This window comes from Hemicordylus capensis, chromosome 1 (genome assembly GCF_027244095.1).
Source record: "Hemicordylus capensis ecotype Gifberg chromosome 1, rHemCap1.1.pri, whole genome shotgun sequence".
NCBI classification, from domain to species: Eukaryota; Metazoa; Chordata; class Lepidosauria; order Squamata; family Cordylidae; genus Hemicordylus; species Hemicordylus capensis.
The window spans coordinates 281,459,418-281,481,707 of NC_069657.1; the positions used below are offsets into that span (position 1 = coordinate 281,459,418).

Sequence of the window (22,290 nt, forward strand, 5' to 3'; positions counted from 1 at the left end):
TTTGCAGTCAGAACATTCCAACCGCAAACCTTTCTACACATCCCTACTTGTTCCTGTGCATGTGGAGCAGAAACTCTTCACATCTATAGTGTTATAAGAGGTTTGGAATATCTCACACATTCTTTCCGCAATCCTCACAGAAACCCCATAAAGTAGGCCAGGGCTGATATCCTCATGTCACAGATGGAGAAACTGGGACTGACAAAGAGAACAGAGGTTTGATGAAGGCCACCCAGGAGATAATGGCCATGGAGAGTTTTGAATTCTTCCAGGCTGACCTCTTACACTGTTAGTCACCATAATACAAGACCCAGTTTCACGAAAGCTATGATGAGCTTTTCATGTTCCACTTTAGATCATTAGTGCATCCATGTCATTAGTAAAACATCAAGCAGACTATAGGTGATCATTCTATCTCAACTCATAGGAACTTAGGAAGCTCCCTTATACCAAGTCAGATCACCCTCGGGTCTGTCTAGCTCAGTATTGTCTCTACACCGACTGGCAGTGGCTCTCTGAGGTTTCAGGCAGGAGTCTTGACCAGCCCTACCTGGAGATGCCAGGAAGTGAACCTGGGCCCGAATCTGGACCCTTCTGCATACAAAGCAGGTGCTCTACAATTCAGCTATGGCACCTTCCTGATGTGTCAAGATCTCTTTGCTACTTGTCAGGATGAGGAAATCAAGCTTAGTCAACAATACAAACTCAAAGAATAAAGCAAGTAGTTCAATGATCTGAACTACTTCCAGCACTGAAGAAGTTTAGAGACGTTCTCGCATCTTCCTCATGCTACACGATGAACCTTGGCAGAGTACTCTGGTCTTTTTACATTGCACAGGAAGACAAACCACATTAGACTTCCTTCCTAATAAGATGTTTTCAGCAATAGCCCAACTAGTGGGAGAAAAACAAGCCTTTTTCATATCAGACTGCTGCGGTCTGACAAGGCAAGAACTCACTCTTTGCTTCCAGTAACAGCATAACAGCTGAAAAGGAGCAGCTGTGCCCTCTCTGTTGCCTTGCCATTAGTTCTTATGCTCTGTCAGCAAGAACTTTGCTAAGTGATCATGGGCTTTCCTCCCTCTCCACACATAGTAGTAATATCTGTCGGTAAGACTGCAGGGGAGAGCCTAATAGCCTCTCCTGAGTATCACAGAGGTGAAACTGTGCAAAGAATTGTGTAGGCATGAACAAGGAATATGCAATGGCTAGAGAGAACCATGGGAAGAAACCCTTCCCACTCCCTGATAGGGATGGGCCCGGACCGGTCCAGAGGCCATTTAAAAAGGAGCGTCAGAACTCCCAGGCATCCTTTGCGCCCAAAGCCCCAGTTTGGGCCGAGACTTTGCAGAGAGAGGAGCTCTGTTTGCGAGCTCCTCTCCTTTTTGAATTGTGGGGCCCTGATCGGCCAGACTGATGCAGGCCCTGTTGTGGTGAGGACTCGGGCGGCTGGGAGGGCGGGCGGGTGGTCGTCGTCGTCGGCTGTAGTTTGGGCCGATTCGGCCCGTCATCGGCCGTGTGGGGGGTGGCTTCCTTGGCCCGAAATTGGGCCTTGTGTTGGGCGGTTGGGTGGGTGGTTGGCAGCAGCGGCAGCAGTAGTTTGGGCCGATTTGGCCCCTAATCCAGTCGTGGGGGGCCCGCGGGGGTGGCTGGTGTCCTGCCGCCCTAATTATTCTAAAGATTACGGGCGCCAAGCGGGAAAGCGGCGGGAGGGGTAAGTAAACCCTCCCGCCGCTCTTAAAGAAACCCCCCCACCCAGCGCCGGACCGCAGTTGGTGGTTCCGTGCACACCCCTACTCCCTGATTGGGCCATTGCATAGGTCATCTAGATGTGCCAACACGGCTTAGAGCAGAATAAGGAAGGAAGGAGAAGGAGGGTAGATTGGATCTAGCAGATCCCCTTCTTTCTCTTGCCTGATCCTTATCAGTACCATTCTATGTGCTAGTCCTGTGTGTGTTCAGAAGATTCAGATTCAACTCAATCCAAATTTGACAATATCTGATTTGGATTCTATGGGCTCCAGTGATGTCAGATCATATTCAGAGTCCGAATCGCGACTCCACCCCCCCCCCCCACAGTGGTTAATTGGAAAACTGGGGGGGGGGTCACCAAAAATCACCAGTTGGTCCTAGACTAGAGCCTTGAAACTTGCCACACGTGTGGGGAAGGAGGTCAGCACCCCCTGTAGTGAATTTGAAGGGAATTGGTCAACCTCCTGATCTTTGTTGAATTGTAAAAAAATGGCTTAAAATGGTGAAACCTGGTTTGTTTCAAGCCAGAACTTTACAAAAATTTCTCAAACTGAAGCCCCTCCTTGGATCATCATCCCACCTCCATGTGGAGGAGTCTGCCCTTTCCCTAGCCCTTTTATATCTCCTGAATGGATGGGCATACAGTTATACCAGCAAGTGATTGGAAGGGATGCTGTGCTGAGTTGAATAGGGACTGACGATTAATTATCTCCAAGTGCTCCACACCCTGCTAAATACTAAAGAGCCACCACTTTTAAAAGATGCACTTTTGTCCACTAAGCAAGGGCTTATACCTTCTGCCCCCAGCGCAGCCTAAGAACATAGGAAGCTGCCGTATAGTGTGTCAGACCATTCATCTATCTAGCTCAGTATTGTCTTCACAGACTGGCAGCAGCTTCTCCAAGGCTGCAGGCAGGAATCTCTCTCAGCCCTATCTTGGAGATGCTGCCAGGGAGGGAACTTGGAACCTTCTGCTCTTCCCAGAGCGGCTCCATCTTCTGAGGGGAGTATCTTACAGTGCTCACACATGTTGTCTCCCCTTCAAATGCAACCAGGGTGGACCCTGCTTAGCTAGGGGGACAAGTCATGCTTGCTACCGCAAGACCAGCCTAGTCTCTGTCTATTCACAGCTAACTTGCCTCGCAAGCATTTGCATGTGAACAGTAATCTGCGTTGGGGATAGAAAATATCCTCCTTTTTCTCAGGAAACACTGTTCTTCTGGTGCATGCGCACCCTCTGCTGGACAGACAGGCACATCACACCGCAGAGAGGCCTGAATCAAAACACTGCCCCCACATTTAATCATTCTACTCACAAGTGGCAAAATGGGGGCTGAAGTTTGATTATTTTTCCCCATGGGGCCTGAAATGGGAGCAAAATAACGCCTTAACACCACCACCAGCAGTGCTCTTCCTTCCATCTGGAAACCATCATTTTTCTCCTCATGATTTTTCACAGAGCACTGAGGATTGTGGGGTGTGTTTTTTTTTAAAAAGTGGCCATCAGCCAGGAGGAAGAGCACTGCTGCAAGCACCACTTAAACAAGTGGCAGTGAAATAAGATGAAACATGGGGCCCTTTTACACACCCACCCCTTGCCCCAATGTCATCTGAAGGTTTTCCAAACTGAGGACTATGGTGTGAGCAAGTGATGGAATCTGTAGAACTGTGGCTGGTCATATAACACAGATAATTATGCACTCCCCTGCCCGACTCTTGCCTGCTTTGGCTCCTAGGACACTAAATGATCCCGCTCACAGACAGGGAGGGCAGCGGGAGACTATGCTTGGCCAAGCAACTTGCTGTCATGGTCTCTTCCAGATAGCGATATAGCCCAACTGCAGCACAAAATTACAGGAAACAAAAGGAGAAATCCACACAACATAGGATGTCTGCTGACAATCTGTGAATAAACTCCACCCCACCCCCAGTTTGAATAAAAGGAGTATGAAAAAGCACATTTTATTCACCGATTGCTGCTAAGAACATTATCTAGTCTCTGTACATCATCTGGATTTCTCGTTTTAGTTACCATAGTTGGCGCTTAAGTTGGAATTCATTACCGTCTGGAAAAGCTCCCAGTCACTCTCCTCCCATCTGCAAACGGGCTTCCTTCTAGAGGTCATGGCAACGTCACAGGGCCTTCTGGGAGAAAGCCCCCACTTGTCAATATGGAGGGTGTCTGGAGCAGCAGCTGCTGCATCTCTGGGAAAACTATGGTCTGTGCCCACAAACTAAGCCAGGGCAACCTATTCAGGAGGGGCCCCACAGAGCTCATTTGCAGGTCTCCTCACAGTTGGAGCCAGCCCTGCTTTTTCACATCCCTGTAGTTCTAGGGGAGCTGCAAGCATGACTTGTCCCCTTAGCTAAGCCGGGTCTGCCCTGGTTGCATATGAATGGGAGACTAGAAGTGTGAGCACTCTATCAGGGGATGGAGCCACTCTGGGAAGAGCAGAAGATTCCAAGTACCCTCCCTGGCTTCTCCAAGATAGGGCTGAGAGAGATTCCTGCCTGCACCCTTGGAGAAGAAGCCGCTGCCAATCTGTGAAGACAATACTGAGCTAGATAGGCCAATGGTCTGACTCAATATATGGCAGCTTTCTATGTTCCTATGCAGCTGAAGAAAGTGAAGCTTTCAGTACTAGTAAGGCTGACCTGTACTCAAAGGAATGTAATGCAATAATCACTGTCAACAAGCACAATACAAGAAATTATTAAACTGTTTAAAGGCTGCTCTCCAAAGGTGGGATCTTCCGCTAAGGCTTTTTTCCGCCACCCTCTTCATGACTGCACCACACAAGGCCTTTGTCCAAAAAAAGAAAGGAAAAAACCAAGTCAAATGAACCATGCAATAAAAATTGTTGAAATTGGCTCGGTCTCCTCCCGATAAGATCAGAACGTTGGGAAAGAATTGCTGCTCTGTCTACAAGTAATCTGATCAAGAACCACCATCAAATATATTCACTCAGAAAAGGTTAAATGGGAGACTTGCCAATCCAGAACATTTAGTTATAGGAAGTTATTTTGGCTTCTCGCTCATTTGTAGTTATTGCTGGATTGACACAAATCAAGCTTTTTAAAAGTTTAGATATTGGAGAGAAGAAGGGATGTCTACAGTATCTTGTTCTACATGACAGTGATCTTCTGAAATAAGGGGCAACACTTTAAAACGAGTGCCTCTGGTAACTGCACTAACTTGAATCCTTCTAAGTCAGGCCTAGCAAGCTACTTGTATGAGACACAAGCATAATCATTCACTAACACTAACACTAACACCAATGCCTACAAATTCTGCAATGTTCAGCTGTTTCCAAGCACTAGTACTACTATTCATGGGCATCCGCAAGACCTTTTGCCAGACGAGAGCAAAGGCTACACCCCACTTACCTGGGAGTAAAGTGAAGGTTGTGCCATCGAGTCGGTGTCGACTCCTGGCGACCACAGAGCCATGTGCTTTTCTTAGTAAAATACAGGAGTGGTTTAGGCCCCAATGAATTAAGTGGGGCTGGCTCAATCGGGGGGGGAGGGTGGCAACTGCCCCCTTGCCCCGCATGCTATGAATATTTACATATATGGATGTGCACAGAACCGTGGAGCTGCGGTCCAGCACTGGGGTGGGTGTTCCTTTAAGGGCGGGGGAGGGTTACTTAGCCCTCCCGCTGCTTCCCCCCGCTGGCACGCATAGTTTTGGAAGCATTTGGGGCAGCAGGGTACCTCCCTGCCACCCCTTCACCCTCTTGGCAGCAAAAGGCTTCAGAAAGCCTTTTGCACATGCGCACGGCGCATGGGCATCACATCTCTGCGACATGCACACATGCACCATGTGCATGCGCAAAAGGCTTTCTGAAGCCTTTTGCAGCTGAGAGGGGGAAGAGGTGGCAGGGAGGTACCCTGCCGCCCCAAATGCTTCCCAAACTACGCGTGCTGGCGGGGGGAAAGCGGCGGGAGGGGTAAGTACACCCTCCCCCCGCCCTTAAAGGAACACCTTCCTGCGACATCGAACCGCTGAACTGCCCCATGTCGGACCAGTCCGGAGGCCTGTAGCCTCCAGACCGGTCCATGCACATCACTATTTACATACTGCTTTTCAACAAAAGTTCTTGAAGCAGATTACATAAAAACGAACAAATATTTATACACCGCTTTTCAACAAAAGTTTCCAAAGCAGTTTACATAGAGAAATATTAAAGATTGTTCCTTGTTCCAAAAGTAGCTAAAAAGAAACATAGCTGCTTGTCCTTGTGTTTAGTCACGTGTCCATACACTCCACTGCTTCCTGTTATGCAGAAATGTCATTTTAGAATATGCAAATTGAACATGTTCATATAAACATCTGCACACATTCTACTAACGAAGAGCAATATTTCAAATGCAGAACTTGCATGACACAGAATCTGGATTTTGAACATATGAAGCACAGACTGCTATGCTCTTGGAGTCTGCCACTGAAACCTGGATAATCTCAAGACAAATTACTTTAAAAAGTCTCCGTAGTTTTCTTGTTCTTTAGGGAGTTAGGTCACTACACATTTCACTTCAGTCCACAAAGGCTATTTAAGACACATTTGCCTGTGGCTTCTCAGGGGCATTTAGTGGGCCACTGTGTGAAACAGGATTCTGGATTGGATGAGCCTTGGGCCTGATCCAGCAGGGCTGCTCTTATTTCACATGATGCAGAAATGAGACAGCACACTGTCTGTGGCTACTGCAACCTGCAGAAATGTGTACATTTCTGTCAAATTTCAAGCATCTCCAAAAGACCTATATTAGCTCAAGAAGTCACTACAAGGATTAAGACGATGCATTTGATTCCCATATGGATGAAGCTGCTATCACGTTCACAAGTAATGCCATTTTAGACAGCTAGTGTTCACACACTGCTATTGGGGCTGGAAGGATAAACACACCAGGGTTATGTGGTAAGAAGGAAATATTTATTTAGCAATAAAGGCTTGGAACAGACTCCACTGCCCGTCCCCTAATCACCTCCTCCTCTGCCTACAAATCCTTCCTTAAAGAATCCACTGCCAAGTTCATCTTTGAAAGCTTTCTATTTCCTCCCTTCGGCACTACTGAAAAGATCACCTGTCAGGTTCAGCTAGCGGAAGGGCAACATCCTTGTCTCTCTTGTGTCTTCTGAAGCACTGAAATTAAAAGCTCAAGGTGGCCAAGGGATACTTCTAAGAAGAGGCTCCACCATCCTCCCCTGATGCTGAGACTGCTGCTCCACTGCTCTTGCAGTGTGTGAAGGAGGACACTCTGAGACAACTACTGGACACAAGTCTAAGCCATTCCTGCCCAGCTCCCATTTGGCAGTTAGCATCTTCGGGCAACATGATGTCAAACCTGCAACTGGTGGCTGGTAAACCCAGGCTTGGGCCCACACACAAATATGAGGAGGGGAAGAGAGAGAATGACAGTGAAGTAACAACATGATGTTTATAGGGCATTTTCTGATACTTGCTCAATGCAGCCTGACCTAAATAATCTCAGTCATCCTTACAACAGCCCTGTGAAATAGGACAATACCGTTACCCTTATGTAACTGAGGCGGAGAGGGAGTGGCCATGGTGAACTGCGACCAAGCAGAGAGTTCAGCCAGGAACTATGGCTCACACTTAACCACTGTGGTACACCAGAATGATTTACAAAGGCCAAGTCAAATGTGGCAACACCAGTATCTTGTAACAGATGCCCCTATTGGTGTTCAAGTCTGCCACAAGCAAGGTTTCAACTCTTGACAGGGAAAACCACACTCTAGACCAGTGTTCACTGCAATTGATTGATTGATTGATTGATTAAGTGCCATCAAGTCGGTGTTGACTCTTAGCGGCCACATAGATAGATTATCTCCAGGATGATCTGTCTTCAACTTGGCCTTTAATAGGCCAAGTTTAATAGGCCAAGTTGGGGATTCCCAGATGTAGTTGCCTACATCCATGCTACAGGGAACACTGCTCTGGACATCTGAATAATGCTGGAAATGGCCCAGTCAGGCCCAGAAGCAAAGGCTGAGGCTGAGTGCCTGCAGCATCTGCTCTGATCCCTTCATTATAGTGGCCTCTTCCCTCACCAAGCTAACACAGGATCACTCAAGTCTTCAGAAAGGCCAGGCACACAAATCAAACGCAGGTTGCCAATGTCCATGCAACAGCTCCAACTCAACTGCTCATCAGGATCAAAGGGATGCAGACCAAATGAGGCAACAGCCAAGTCAGCTCCAGCTGGTGGTTTCTAATCTTCTTTCAGCACCAAAAATTCCGTCCTTTATAAATGGACGCAATGACTATGGCTATGCATAATGAACAAATGTGAACGACAGAACTTGGCCCCTGGAAACAGCCCAAGGCTTGATCTTCCCTTCAGGTAGGAGCAGTAGTGGGAAGCCAATTAATTAAAATAGTGATAAAGTAATATAGAACACTGCCTAGTCTACCTGAACTCATCTTAACAACTGATTCATCTTAACTCAGTATAGTCTACAGTGACTGACAGTGGCTCTCCAAGGTTCCACATGAGGGCCTTTCCCAGCCCTACCTGGAGATATCATGAATTGAACCCGGGACCTTCTGCAGGAAAAGCATGTGGCTCTACCACTGTGCTACAGGCCCTTTCTGTAAAAGCAGAAGTCTTGGGAAAGGGAGAGTTTTTTTAAATGTATGTTTAAAAAAAAAAAAATTACTCCCACCTTCCCACCCCACAAGCCTATAATGAGTAAGGGCCAAGTTTATCTGGAGAAGTTTAGGCCCAGATTGATATGGGCTCATTTTGCCCTGCTAAACTATGAATTCTTATCAACACAGCCCCCCCCCCGCCCTTCCATGACTCAAATGTACTTGGTGGGGACAGTGAAGCTTTACTGCAGGGATTTTCATTAAGCCCTAGATGCTGCCCTACATGGACAAGACTGCCAACAGCCATGGGCAATGTAGTTCCCATGGTACCTGACATCTCCAGCAGGAATTCACTACAGTGCCTAGGATCCAACGGAGATTCTCCTGTGAACTCTCCCTGTTTCCACTGCTACCATCAGCTACGTCTGGGAAAAGGAAGTGCTGGGGCAGGGTGAGGTGGGGCACGTGTTCTCCCAAGTCGCTCACCTGCAAATCCCTTCATCTGCTCCCCATTGCTGAACCTCTTTGATTACTGGGTGGGGGGCACTTTTCACATAACCAGACTGCTTTTCCTTATCATTCTGAACATCTATAAAGAGAATTGACTACATCTGCTGATGACAGAATTGGGGCAGGAAAGAGAACATTTAATTTCATCAAAACAAACAGGACTTAACTTCAAGAAAAGTAAGTTTAGGGCGGGAATGTCAGTGTGAAATATGCCTTTATTTCTTTTTTAGAAATCCAATATATGGACAAATGTGAAAAACAGAGCAGTCACTTGAGGTGAAGATCTAGGTGGACTCCATTTCTGTGTTGGGGCTAATAAATTCATTCAGGAGATGAGGGCCTGAAAGCTGCCTCACAGAGGAAGAAAAATTAGCCATGCCATTGACTAAGCTCCAGGAGTGCAGGGAGGCTAGCAGCGGCCTGTGTGCGGACACCGCCGCCCCCTAGCCCTGCCCCCGCATCTGACATCAGACGGAGTGGCCTGGCTAGCCACGCCCCCGCGTCTGCCGTCAGACACGGCGGGGCGTGGTCTTCCTCCCAAATGCGGCCGTGCAGCCCCGTTTGGAAGAGAGTGCAGCCTGTGTTGCATTGGGCAGCATGGGCTGGAGCGTTGTTCCGGCTGCACTGCCAATGCCGTGCGGGCCAATCTCTCTCCTAAACAGGGCCACACGGCCCCATTTGGGAGGGAGATTGATCGTCCCCGCTGTGTTGGCAGCAAGACCAGGAGCGGCTCTCCCTGACTTTAAGGCAGGGAGAGTCACTCTGGCCACGTTGCCAACGCAGCAAATGGGGCCGCATGACCCCATTTGGGACTGAAATAACGCCCCCATATCTGATGTCAGACACGGGGTGGGGGAGGTAATCTGAGGTTGTGCTTGCAGCCCCTGACTGGTGGTGGCCCGGGTTCTTTGAATCCATTTGCCCAATGGTGGCTCCACCCCTGCTAAGCTCTCTCTTTGAAACCATAACTAACCTGCATAGAAATAGATTAGATTGCCCACACTTGGGAGAGGAGCTATAGCTCAATGAGCGTCTGCTTTGCATGCAGAAGGCCCCAGGTTCAATACCTGGCAACTCCAGAGAGGGCTGGGAAATAACTGTCTGAAACCTTGGAGAGTTGCTGCCAGTCAGTGCAGACAATATTGAGCTAGCTGCTAAATGAACCAGTGGTGGGACTCGGTAGAAGGCAGCTTCCTATGTACTTATGGCTTCACACAGCAACATGAAGCCTACACTACCGGGGGGAGGGGGCAGGGTGGACCCTCAAGTGATGCATCTTTCACACTATTCCGTGACCTCTGCGTAGCAAATGGAGAATAAGAAGGTGACTCAGCGAGGACACTTGGATGGAGGAGTGGATTACAAGTTCCAGCCTGCAAACACACCTCTATTTAAACTTAGGTGGCTCTATGCTCTGTGTTTGAGTAGGTGCAGCAGTTGGCGCTCCTGACAAACTGCCAGGCAGTCTCCCCAGTTGGAACAGCACTCGAGTTGCTTGTAGGCCTCTACAGAATGGTTCACGACCACACTGAACTTCACTTCAAGAAGAGTTGCTTTTTTTCCTGTTTGCTGCAGCCTGCAGGGCCCTCCTTGTCTGTTCTGATTTCCACTCACCACATTTCAGTCAAACTGAGCTAGCAAAGGAGGAACAGCCACCCTTTCCCCTTCCTGTCCCTTTAATCCAGGGGTGGGCAAAGCTGGCCCTCCAGCTGTTTTGGGACTACAACTCCCAGCATCCTGAGTCATAATTTATTGTGGCTTGGGAAGATGGGAGTTGTAGTTCAACAACATCTGGAGGGTGTTGCTTCAGAACTTCTTTATTTGCACATAAACCCTCTTCTTCAGCGGAGACACTCCTAAATCCAAAGCTAGAACTCTATAATGAAATGCTAGTTGCCCCTTTTAATGTTGCCCCTATAATGAAATGCTAGTTGCTAACTTCCCCTTACTTTCCTCATATATGAAGAAGGCAAAGACAGACATGCCCCAGGACCTACCTTCGCTTCATCATTAATGTCCCAAGTGAAAGAAATGGCATTGTAGGCTATCTCTTCAATGTTGCTGATGGTGTTGAAGCTTTCCTTGTAGTCAGCTGTTGATAAGAGGGGACAAAAATTAATTTAATTAATTTATATACTAAAAATAAAAAAATATTATTATTTAATTATACACACACACACACACACACACCACACCATATTCATCTGTTGACTATAGAAAAGGGCAAGTTAAAAGTCACTTGGTTTCTTCCACACTATCTTAGAAAAAGGCAACACAACTAAAATGTGTTTGTGGCCATCTCTCTAATAAGGGATTATAAAAAACAAACAGTTTCAACAAAAGAAAAACCAAGAAATTAAGCAGCGTTATAAACAAGAGCAGCAACACACCAGCTTGCTACCTTGGCCATGCCCTGTGGTTTAGTTTAAGAAATGTCACCCGGCCTGACAAGGATATACACTCACCATAAAAACCCCTTCAAAAATAAATGAAGATTTGCAAGCGTGTCTGCTTTTAAGTGCCAAGCGATTAATCCCTTCTTTTATTCACAGAAGGAAAGAACTGGGAGTGCAACTCAGTCCTCAAACCAAAGAAACTTGGAAGCTGGCCAGTCACAGTCTGGCTGCAGGCAACTGGGAATCTGCAATGCTGTCTATCATCTCCCAACCCCCACTTCACTTACTGTAGGGTTTGACCTGTGTCAGGGATCACTTCAGTCCTGGAACCTGTTTTGCTCCCCTTCAAACATCTAAGCAAGACAAGCAAGAATAGCTTTGTTCATGTGCAGAGTGCCTTTCCCTCAACACTGAGTAATCACAGCTAATCCACACGTACCTGGGATTAAGGGCTTGGATTCCAGAGTGAAGGGCATGAACTCCAGGGGTGGCCCAAACACCACTCGCTTGAGGAACTGAGAATCGAGCATGCCTTTTCACTCAGGAGGGTGGCGCAGATAGAGAGTAACCTAGTTGGGTTGACTGATGCAAAAAGCAACACTCAGAGCATGACTATTCCGAAAGTCTGCAAGGAGTGAGCGACGATAGTTGGTGGAAGATAGGGATGCGCACGGAACCGGTTTGGAGGCCCTTTATGGGCCTCGGAACTGGTTTGAACGGCAGGTGGTTCCGCCGGTTTGAACGACGGGGGTGCTGCTTTAAGGATGGAGGAGGGTTCACTTACCCCTCCCGCTGCTCTTCCCCCGCTGGAGCTCCATTTTTAATAAGTCCATGGGGCGGCAGCATACCTCCCTACCACCCCATTTGGCCCCATTTACTGGATATACCTGGAAGTATCTGCTGCGCCTGCATGCGCCAGTGGGGGCAGGCACGTAGTGGGCGCAATGTGCACATGCCCACGCTGGCATGCGCAATTGCGGCAGATACTTCCGGGTATATCCAGTAAACAGTGCAAACGAGGTGGCATGGAAGTACACTGCTGCCCCATGGACTTACTAAAAATGGAGTGCGGGTGGGGGAAGAGCAGCGCGAGAGGTAAGGGCACCCTCCCCCTCCCTTAAAGCAGCACACACACAGACACACACTCGAGCCTCCCCCGCCCAGTTCCGTGCACATCGGTCATGGAAGAAGGCATGCTTTGCATGCAGAAGGTCCCATATTCTATTCCTGGCAACTTTGGTGAGGGTCAGGAAAAAACCTGTCTGAAGCCCTGGAAAGATGCCGCCAGTCCCTGTAGCTAATACTGCATTGGATGGACAAAAGGTCAACTCAGTAGAAGGCAGCTTCCTATGCAACCTATCTATAATCATGTGTTCAAAGGCAAAAATCAAGAACAAATTGATTTTGGCAGCCTCCAACGCAGTTCTAGAAGACAAAAAAGCTGGACATAAACTGGATTTCAGCAGCCCCCAGATTCAACAGCAGTACCCCACCCCTACTACTTAAGAGACTCAACAATGGGCTCTATCTATCTATCTAATCATATTTTTATACCACCTGATATGTAAATCTGTAGGAGGTGTACAAATCCCAACATTAAAATCACAGGTTAAAATACATAAAACACGATAAAAACAATATAAACAAATTATTAAAATTCTAACTAAAAGCTTGTGAAAACAGGAAAGTCTTGAGGGTCTTCCTGAAAACAAACAGAGAAGAAGATGCTTTTATTTCCGCAGGGAGCATATTCCAAAGCCCTGGGGCAGCCACAGAGAAAGCTCGGTCCTGAGTCGCCAACAGACGAGCTGGTCGCAACCGTAACCGGACCTCTACAGAAGATCATAAAAGGAGGGAGGGTTCATGACAAAGGAGGCGCTCTCTTAAATAACCTGGTCCCAAGCCATTAAGGGCTTTATAGGTAATAGCCAGCACTTTGTATTTCACCCGGAAACATATTGGCAGCCAGTGCAGTTCTTTCAAAACTGGTGTTACATGGTCCCTTCGTGTTGTCCCAGAGACCAGTCTGGCTGCTGCATTCTGTACCAATTGTAGCTTCCATACTACGTACAAAGGCAGCCCCATGTAGAGAGCATTACAGTAGTCAAGTCTGGAGATTACCAGCATAGGTACCACTGTTTTAAGGTCATTCACCTCTAGAAATGGGTGTAGCTGACGTATCAGCCCAACTGATAAAAAGCACTCCTGTCCACTGCCTCAACCTGAGAAACCAGGTCCAGGAACACTCCCGAGCTATGTACCTGATCTTTCAGGGGGAGTGTAGCCCCATCCAGAACAGGCAGAACTAAACCAAGCCATCTCAGGTCCCGACCCCCTACAGTCAGTACTTCCATCTTATTTGGATTCAACTTCAATTTGTTATCCCTCATCCAGTCCATTACCACCTCCAAGCAGGCATTTAGGGAAGATGCACTATTTTCTGATGAGGTAGACATGGAGAAGTAAATCTGGGTGTCATCAGCATATCAGTAACAGCCAGAACCAAACTTCCTGATGATCTCTTCCAGCGGTTTCATATAGATGTTAAAGAGCACTGGAGACAGTATGGAGCTTTGTGGAACTCCATAGTTCAGTTCTCGGTTTGTAGAGCAACAGTCTCCAAGCGACACCATCTGGAATGTACCAGAAAGGTAGGAGCGGAACTACAGTAAAACAGTGCCACCCAATCACACCTCCCTCAGGTGGTCCTGAAGGATAGCATGGTCAAGGGTATCGAAAGCCACAGAGAGATCCAAGAAGATCAGCAGAGTCACACTCCCTCTGTAGACAGCCAACTGGAGATCATCCATCAGGCTGACCAAGGCAGTATCGTCCTCATAGCCCACACGAAAGCCAGTTTGAAATGGGTCTACTAGATAATCTGCATCATTCAAAGCTGAGAAGCCACCACCCACTAAATCACCTTGCCCAACCATGGAAGTTTAGAAACAGGTCTGTAATTAGCTAACTCTGAGGGATCCAGTGTAGCTTTCTTCAAAAGTGGTCTAATAATAGCCTCCTCAAGACAAAGAGGCATCCTGACCTCCCTCAGAGAAGCATTTATAACATTAACTAGACCCTCTCTGATAATATGATTATCAGATGAAATAAGCCAAGTTGGGCAAGGGCCAAGAGAACAGGTTGTCGGACGCACAGTCTGAAGCAGTTTGTCCACTTCCTCAGGAGTCATAAGCTGAAAACGATCCAATCTAATCCCATAAGAGGAGTTGCTGGACACTTCCACTTCCACAGTACTCTGCAATAACTGTGAAATCCAGCTCTGCCCGAATGTGAGAAATTTTATCCACAAAAAAGGTTATTTAAAATGTCACAGCAAGTAACCGATGATTCCAAGCTTAAATTCAAAGGGGAGGGGTTACATACTAGCCCCCTCACAACCCTAGACAACTCAGCTGGACTCAAGTTTGCAGAAGCAATGCGGACAGAAAAGAACTGCTTCTTCACTGCCCGTACTGCCGGAGCATAGATCTTCCAATGTGCTCAGTGTTGTTTATTGTCTTCTACTAGTCTCCGAAGCAAATCCTCAAGCCCACTTGGGATGAACTACCTCTAGCAGCCACGGCAGGCAGTTATACACATCTCCTGCTACCCAAGTGTGCATCCTCACCCACCAATTTGGGGAACTAGTGCCCTAAAAAGCAACACCTTGTTTAGATCTGTAGCCCTCCCTACCCACAAGGATCAAGATGAACAGTAAGATATTTCTTATTCAAAATGGCGACACACAAACAAGAGCAGAAGCCACGTGGAGAACTGACCCAAGACGGCCATAGACTCATGGGGCACATGCAGTAAAAACGAGCTGGGAACGGATACCTGCCAAGTGGAGCTTTGGCACCTGCAACTGGATAGCTTCTTACCTATATCAATGCACCTTTGTTTGGCCGTATGCTGCCTGGAGTGCCAGTACTTCCAGTGCCTGAGTTGATCCTCTCTTGTTTTGTCTTCAGCAAATACAACCATGATAACACTCTTCACAAGGAAGAAAGAGAGAGAAAAGGTTGACATAAAAGGCCAGAGGGTCTTTGGCAAAGTCACTCGGTAAGGAGAGGCAGGTGGATATTTACCCTCGTGACTTATCCTTACCAATGCTACCAGTCATTTCTAACTGAAATGTGAACACAGCTGCTTCGGGCTAACCCACACATAATTCCTAGCACCTCCTCAGTTCCTTGACATTTACTTTTGCAGTCTGCTTCCATGGATGTGGTGCGGAAGGACTGCCCGATGCAGCAGCGGCTCTGACAACTGACAGGATGGACATGGGAGGCAGGAAGACGCCAGCACTGCTGCCTGATCAGCTGGCACTCAGAGCGACACCATGCACAATTTTGAGAACACTTGGGCATGACAGGAGTGCACTGGCTGGGCTACACAGAGGCTGCCTCTTTCCTACAAGCAGCCTGAAGCGTTTCGATACCCATGGCACCTCTCCCTCCATCCCACAGTAAAGCTGTAACAAAAACAGTTGATAACTTGCTGCCTTTTAATGGTCACCCCCAAATCCACCATCTCATTGTGTCTAACCAGAGGCCTAGCCCTGTCCTTTCTGAGACACCAACGCCAGGGGATGACTCGAGTTGTAGTCAAGGCTAGAAACTGCTGGGCTATGAGCTACCTTTGTTCACCCCTGAAATAGCAGACCACACCTATGCCACCTCCACTCGCAGAATTTAAATAGCTGCAACTCACACGGACTTTACTGATGGGTTGATGGATTCCTTCACCGCCACTAATTTCCTTCAGTGTGATTGGATAAAACTGGCCCTTGTTTAGGTAAGTCATTGTATTATCTCCTGGCTTCTGTCGAAGCGATTTAGAAGCTTCTAGCATGTATTCAAAGTTGTTCCTGAAAAGTTAAAAGGGGGAGATCTGTTAGGCAATGAATTGTGGGACAAACCTAAAAACAACCACCAACATGCCAGACACAGTAAACAGAGAAAAAGTAGTAAGATCACACACTTTTTTCTTCTTTTAACAGTCCTTGTCATAAACTGGCAATCCAAACACCAAAACCTACTTATTTATGGTTTACAAATCTAACACAATACAAGGGATTAGTAGGAAAGGTCTCTCTTCTAACTACATAAGTCTACATGTAAAAAGAGTTCTGAGCAGGCAAAAGCTTGCATGTACACATACAATCAGTTATCCACCTGTCAATCCCATTTGTATTATGCCCAGCTTACAAGGAGCTCAGGAGCTCACACACAAGGTTGAGATGCTGATTTGTTGATCACCACCCAACAAGCTTCATGGCCAGGCAGGGATCTGAATTCAGATCTCTCCAGTCCAAGCCCACTACTATGACTCACACATGCATGCATTTGGGCTACTCAACTGCAGGAAAGCTGCCACTGCTATGATCTACATTCAGGTTGCCTTCTATGTAGGAAAGCATAATAATGAAGGGTCCTAAAAATAACAACTGCACAGAGTTTCATAAAAGAAGATAAAATATGGTTCCAGTCCAAATCTCTTTAAACAACAACAGTTCGCACTAGGCTTGCCCTTCCTTCTCCCTCATCATGGGCTTTTTCTGGCACATCCACTTGACAGGTATCCACACCTGCTAAGCAGCCTGCACAACCAGATTTTGCATGTCAAAATGGGGAGAAAGCATGCCTTCTTTTGCTAAGGGATTCTCCTGTGTAGATCACATGGTTTAGCACAAGATTGTTTAAGATGGAAGTGCAGTAAGCTGCCATGTTGACACGTGCCCTAAAGTGCTGATTGTGTACCTTTAACAGGGGCCATATTTTGAACTGAGCAGAGGCTGACACCATTGGCTTCACCCAGTGACTCCAGGCACAGGGCCAAGGAGTCTTGCCAGTCTGAGCAGCATAAGAGGACACCTCAGCCAAAGCTTCTTATGTCCCTCAGCTCAGCTGCTCACTCTTATTGGCCTAGACTTGGCTTTGACATGGGAGTGAGCAGCAAAGGCATACAGGGGAAGATTTGTCAAAGTTTCTCTCGCTGTCCATGCAGCTTGTGGGAAGGGGTTAGAGAGCCCTTTCTCTGCAACTATTTCAGAGGTAGTAGCCAAGTGATTAATAAAGGGGTAGCTTTTGGGATAAAGACCTGTGCTTGGGGTTTGATTGGTCCCTCAGTCACCTGTTGCCTGTTCTTATCCTAAAGGCAACTAGCAATAGAAGCAGAACTCCTTGCCAGGCAAGGATGGAGCAGTGACAGACTCGATCCCTAATTCTCCTGGGAGCCTTGTGGATATGCCAAGCATCTAAGTTCAGCAACAAACACGGAACTCTCAAAGGAAGTCTGATCAAGCCAGCTTTAACAATACTGCCCAAATGGTCCTGTTAATCTTGTGATGACGGACATGTGTATGTTAAAATATTCTCATGTAGTATTTAATTTGTGTGTTGGGGAGGTCCATACCCACAGACATCACCCTCTGCCACGTGAATATGTGGAGGTGCACCAGAAGGAACAGCAGGATGTGCATGGCATTTGTGCACAGGCCCCTCATCATGAGATTGGAAGGGCCAGTTGGGCAGTACCATCCAAACAGTGGGTGGCATCCACAGTTTTCCTAACTTCAGAAAAAGAGAAACTGGAGTCTACCTATTTACTCAGTCTATAAGTGAAACCCCCAACCCCAATGATCAATGGGATACTTCCTAAAGGATAAAGAGTAATCAGACCTCGACAGTCATGACCTATATATTTCTTTCCACAAGCATCAACCCTTCCAATAGAGGAACACTGAAGTTTTATAAGTCAATCCCCAGTCATCTGAGACCGTCCTCTCTGCGCTACATTCCACCATCTGGAGTCAGGTAGGCAGTGACCAGAGCGCAAGCTGTTTGGGGTTGCAGAGCAAAGAGACACCTTTTTAAGAGGAGATTCTCTTATATTTAGCAGGGGGAGAGAAACTGCCCCCATCCAACCCCGGCACAGCATCCCCCCAGTGGCTGTTGCTGCTATCTGCCTTATGTTTCTTTTTAGACTGTGAGCCTTTTGGGGACAGGGAACCATCTTATGTAAACTGCTTTGTGAACTTTGGTTGAAGAGCAATATACTGTATAAATATCTGTTGTAGTAGTAGTAGAAGAAGATATGGAATGGCCTCTTTTTGGCACCAGGCAAGTTTAAAAAAAAAAAATGCTCAGGCATGTTCTGTAGCATTTAATTTCTGCAGCATGTTCTGTAGCAGTTAATGTTATTTTTATGGATTTTGCTACATTTTAATAATTTTGGCTGCTGTTTGATTGTATAATTTTCTTTTTCACTCTCTCTGTGTGCATGCGTGCACCTCCCTAAAGTCTATGTGCTGAAGGGCAGCTTACAAATAAAGTCTTGTGCATCAGAGTTTACCCACTGAAAAACAATTGGATCTAAAAGAGCAGATTGGTAGCATATTACCCAGCAATGCTTTCAAACACATAGTCTTCAGAATTCATGCTGGCCATCCGGAGATTCAGTTCAGTAGGAAAGAAGACCTGGAAGTATTAATAACTGCTTCAGACACTGAAAAACAAAGATCCTGAACCGTGGCATATTATAGTGATGCTTTGGCCTGAAATTGATCATTGGTAACCTGTTTACAGTCATCACTAACTACCTGTAGCCAAATGTCTCTAGAAAAAGCCTACATAAGATTAAGGGGAGGCAGGAGAGAAGAGGAGGAGAGAACTAGGTAACCTGTGCGGAGCAATATTTTCAACACACAAAAGCAAAAAGTCTGCTGTACTAGAAAGTGCCCTCTTAGCCAGGAATGTTTGCCTTAACTGCTCGATTAACTGCTCGATTAACTGCTCATAAACCAAGTTATGCCAAAACTCAAGGTTTAGAATAAGGGCCAGGACATAAGCAGCAGGGGCAAAAAGGGAGGGCAGCGAGGTGGCAAGGAGCCAAGGGGTAGTGATGGCAGGCAAGGTGATGCAGGAGCTGGAGGTGGAGCAGGACGCCTGCTCTTGCCGCCCCATTATGCAGCAGACACCATTGAGGCCTCACCTTCCCATGTGGGCAAGTCAAAAACTGTGAAGCATTCTGCACAAAACCTGCATCAGTTTGCACAGATTTGTTCAGATTTTTTCCAGGGGGGGGGAAATCGGGGGCGGGTGGGACTTAGCTCTAATTCTGACATCTGAATCAGATATCCTGACTTGTGGATGTCTTTGCACCCAAGTCCAACCACTTCATTCAGATGCTGAAATCAAATCATGACTTTTTACACCCAAAGATCATGTCTGTATTTCCATCCTGCCAAGACGACTGCCACGCATTCAGCTTGCAGTTGTCCTCTCCTGTAACGTTAGCCATACACTTTTGAAAGGGGTTCTGCAGTGCATAGTAGCTGCTTTTGTCTGGATTTAGTACATTCTACCCCAAGGCTTTTCTGAAAACAGCTTCTATTTCTAATCCCCTGGATTGAGATTTCAAGTTTATATAAGAATTAAATAGGAAGCTGGTATTCATGCATAGATTATATGCCCAAGTCAGAGGGGCAAGGGGAAGGGCATGCAATCATTACTTATCTCTAGGGCTATAGGTACTCTGCAATTTTTGTTTTTTAAAGCTAGACATTTGGAGTAACTCAGTTCTGTGGTCTGGATAAATTAAGCAAATTTGCATCCTCTTCTATTTAGCACAATTTATTCTGTAGTTTTACTGATCTACATAACAATATTTCTGCTAGATAGCAGGAAAGCCTTATTCTGCAACTCCACTAGCTTCTGAGATTCACCAGGAATTGCCGACACACTTTCAAGTAACAGGTTCGCTGTTAAAATGAATACATGCACAGCCATTCACACAAAAACATGGACACCTGGATGCACATATACTGTAATGTTTGAATACAGCTATCATCCTATTTGCACAACACCATTAATATACATGGTGCTTTACAAAGTATCGTTAAGAATCCCACCCACCATTTCTCTCCTGAAAAAGACTAAGCATATGAGAAGAAGGTCATATGAGAAGAGGGTCCCAGATTTTTTATTTATAAAAACATGTATGTCCCTCTTTGCCATTACTGAAACACCTCCCAAAGCAACTTACAACACAAAACCACAGTGAAGATAACAATAAAAGAGAGCAGAACAATCAAAACTATTCAGCAGCAAATATTACTCTCTTGTAACATGCTCTTGTAACATCCAGATTATAATGCATTATAAATAGGACTGCCCTTGAAGAAGAATTGGAAACTTCCATTTTTTTTCATCCATGGTAGTCAGACTTCTAACTGATCCATTACTCTGATTTTTTTTTTTTAATTGTTCTTTTAAAAATCCATACTAGATTCTAGTGTGTTCCCGGACTCAGTTCAAGATTCAAGACCAATGAGGCTTGGGATCAGAGTACCTGGAGAATGTCTGATTGGCCATATGAACTTGTCCAATCAGAGGCACTGAGTGCCCTACTAGACAGCATTAAGGAGGATAATATTTCCAGTGGCACCTCATTTTGACACGTCAAAACATATTTCTTCAAGGCTTCCATCTCTCAAGTTTTATAAAATGTATGATTCCTCTGCTGATGTTTTGAATGTTATTTTTTTTAATTTTCTAATTTAAGATTTCTTATACAAGATCTAAGAATCTTTTTAGCTGCTTTTATTGTTCTACTTTTGATGTGTTGTACACCATATTTCTTTTTAAACAGAAAAGGCAATTCTAATTAATTATTTGTGTAAAATATTTATAACAAGCAAAAGAAAGGAACTCTTTCCATACCTCTTGAACACCTTCTTTAAAAGGCTCTGAGAAGGTGGAGTCTGGAGTACGCCGCTGGGAATTCTGAGGCTGGGCACTAGAGCTAAACTGGTCAGCGCTGAGACTCCGATCCAGAACCACCACCCGCTCAGGAGCCTCAGGGTGATAGACAGCTGGAGGGATGCCCACGGCAAAGCTGTGCGACTGTGTCTCTGTCTTGATTGAATGGGTGGGCATGGAAGCAATAGAGACAGTGACCGTTGTATCTGGAGTGGTCAGATGGCCCCTCTTGTCAACACCCATTTGGGAAGTGTGCGGAAGGACAATATTCAAAGGCATATTTTTCAAGACTTGCACTCTGTTTTCCCCAGTAGAAATGAGTGATTGTTCCGCCATGTTTGGTATGCCGTTCCTTATGGAAATACATAAACAAGAAGTTTGATCAGGTGGCACGTTAGCACTGGGAGGAGGGCTGCAAGACCATCATTGTCTAAAATGAGAAATCTTAAGCCTGCCTGATGTCACAACCTCTCTCCTGGAAGGATTTCACTGGGAGTTATCCAGACATGGCTTCATGCTGTGGGGTATCCAAAAAGCAAATCTGCTTCACAGCAGATCCGCAGCTGTTAATTTGGGGGACTGGATGGGCCCTTTACATAGGGTCGGTTCCTCTGTGCATTCTTTTTCCTGTGTGCACTCCCACAGCTTGCTCTGGGTTTTTTCTTCAACCAATCACATCCCAGAGGGAGGCAAGACACACCTCCCTTCATCATCATCATCTTAGCTTGACAGTTGGCATTCCGCAAGATTGACTAGACAAAACAACAGAACGCTTAACCCAAACCTGCTGAATCCTTTACAGACTTACCACTCCCTCATAAGCTGCCTTAAATGGTCAAGTAGATAATGTGTAGCTCCTGATTTCCAGCCTGGGTTGAACTTCACATCAGTAACTGTTCCACATAGGAAATAGCTGCCAGAGCCACATCTTTCCAAGGCATGCTTCCATCACAGGAAGACGTGTCAGGCCGCCAAAGACAGCTGAGCAGTTTCTTATTTAGGCTGGCAGCAGTGCTGCAAATGTGACCTATGTGCTGAGTAGGTAGGTTGTCTAGGGGTTACACAGGGAAGTGGTAGCTTGGCCACACTGTAGTAGACAGACACTTTGGAAGGGAGGTGTTTTCGCCATCCTGCAATCCTTAGGGATCCTGCTCTCTGAAGCAGAAGGCCACATCCTCTTAAGCAAAAGCTCATCCACACAGGAAGCTCTCTCATTAACGGGAACATTTTACACATTGAGATGTTCAGAGTTAT

The 22,290-nt window shown here is 46.4% G+C and overlaps 1 protein-coding gene across 3 annotated transcripts in view; it reads right to left on the reverse strand.

Annotated features, from left to right (window-relative positions):
• Positions 1-22,290, reverse strand: part of GRHL1 (grainyhead like transcription factor 1) — an 82,646-nt gene that overhangs the window by 36,750 nt on the left and 23,606 nt on the right. For all 3 annotated transcript variants that reach the window (XR_008313772.1, XM_053285705.1, XM_053285704.1), the window contains exons 4-8: positions 20,998-21,388; positions 18,677-18,753; positions 15,986-16,142; positions 15,154-15,265; positions 10,874-10,968 (exon numbers count right to left, since the gene is read on the reverse strand). Coding sequence is in view for 2 of the 3 variants with exons in the window: in XM_053285705.1 (XP_053141680.1) it covers positions 10,874-10,968; positions 15,154-15,265; positions 15,986-16,142; positions 18,677-18,753; positions 20,998-21,388 (832 nt within the window). In the remaining variant the exon portion in view is untranslated. The remainder of the gene's footprint in view (positions 1-10,873; positions 10,969-15,153; positions 15,266-15,985; positions 16,143-18,676; positions 18,754-20,997; positions 21,389-22,290) is intronic.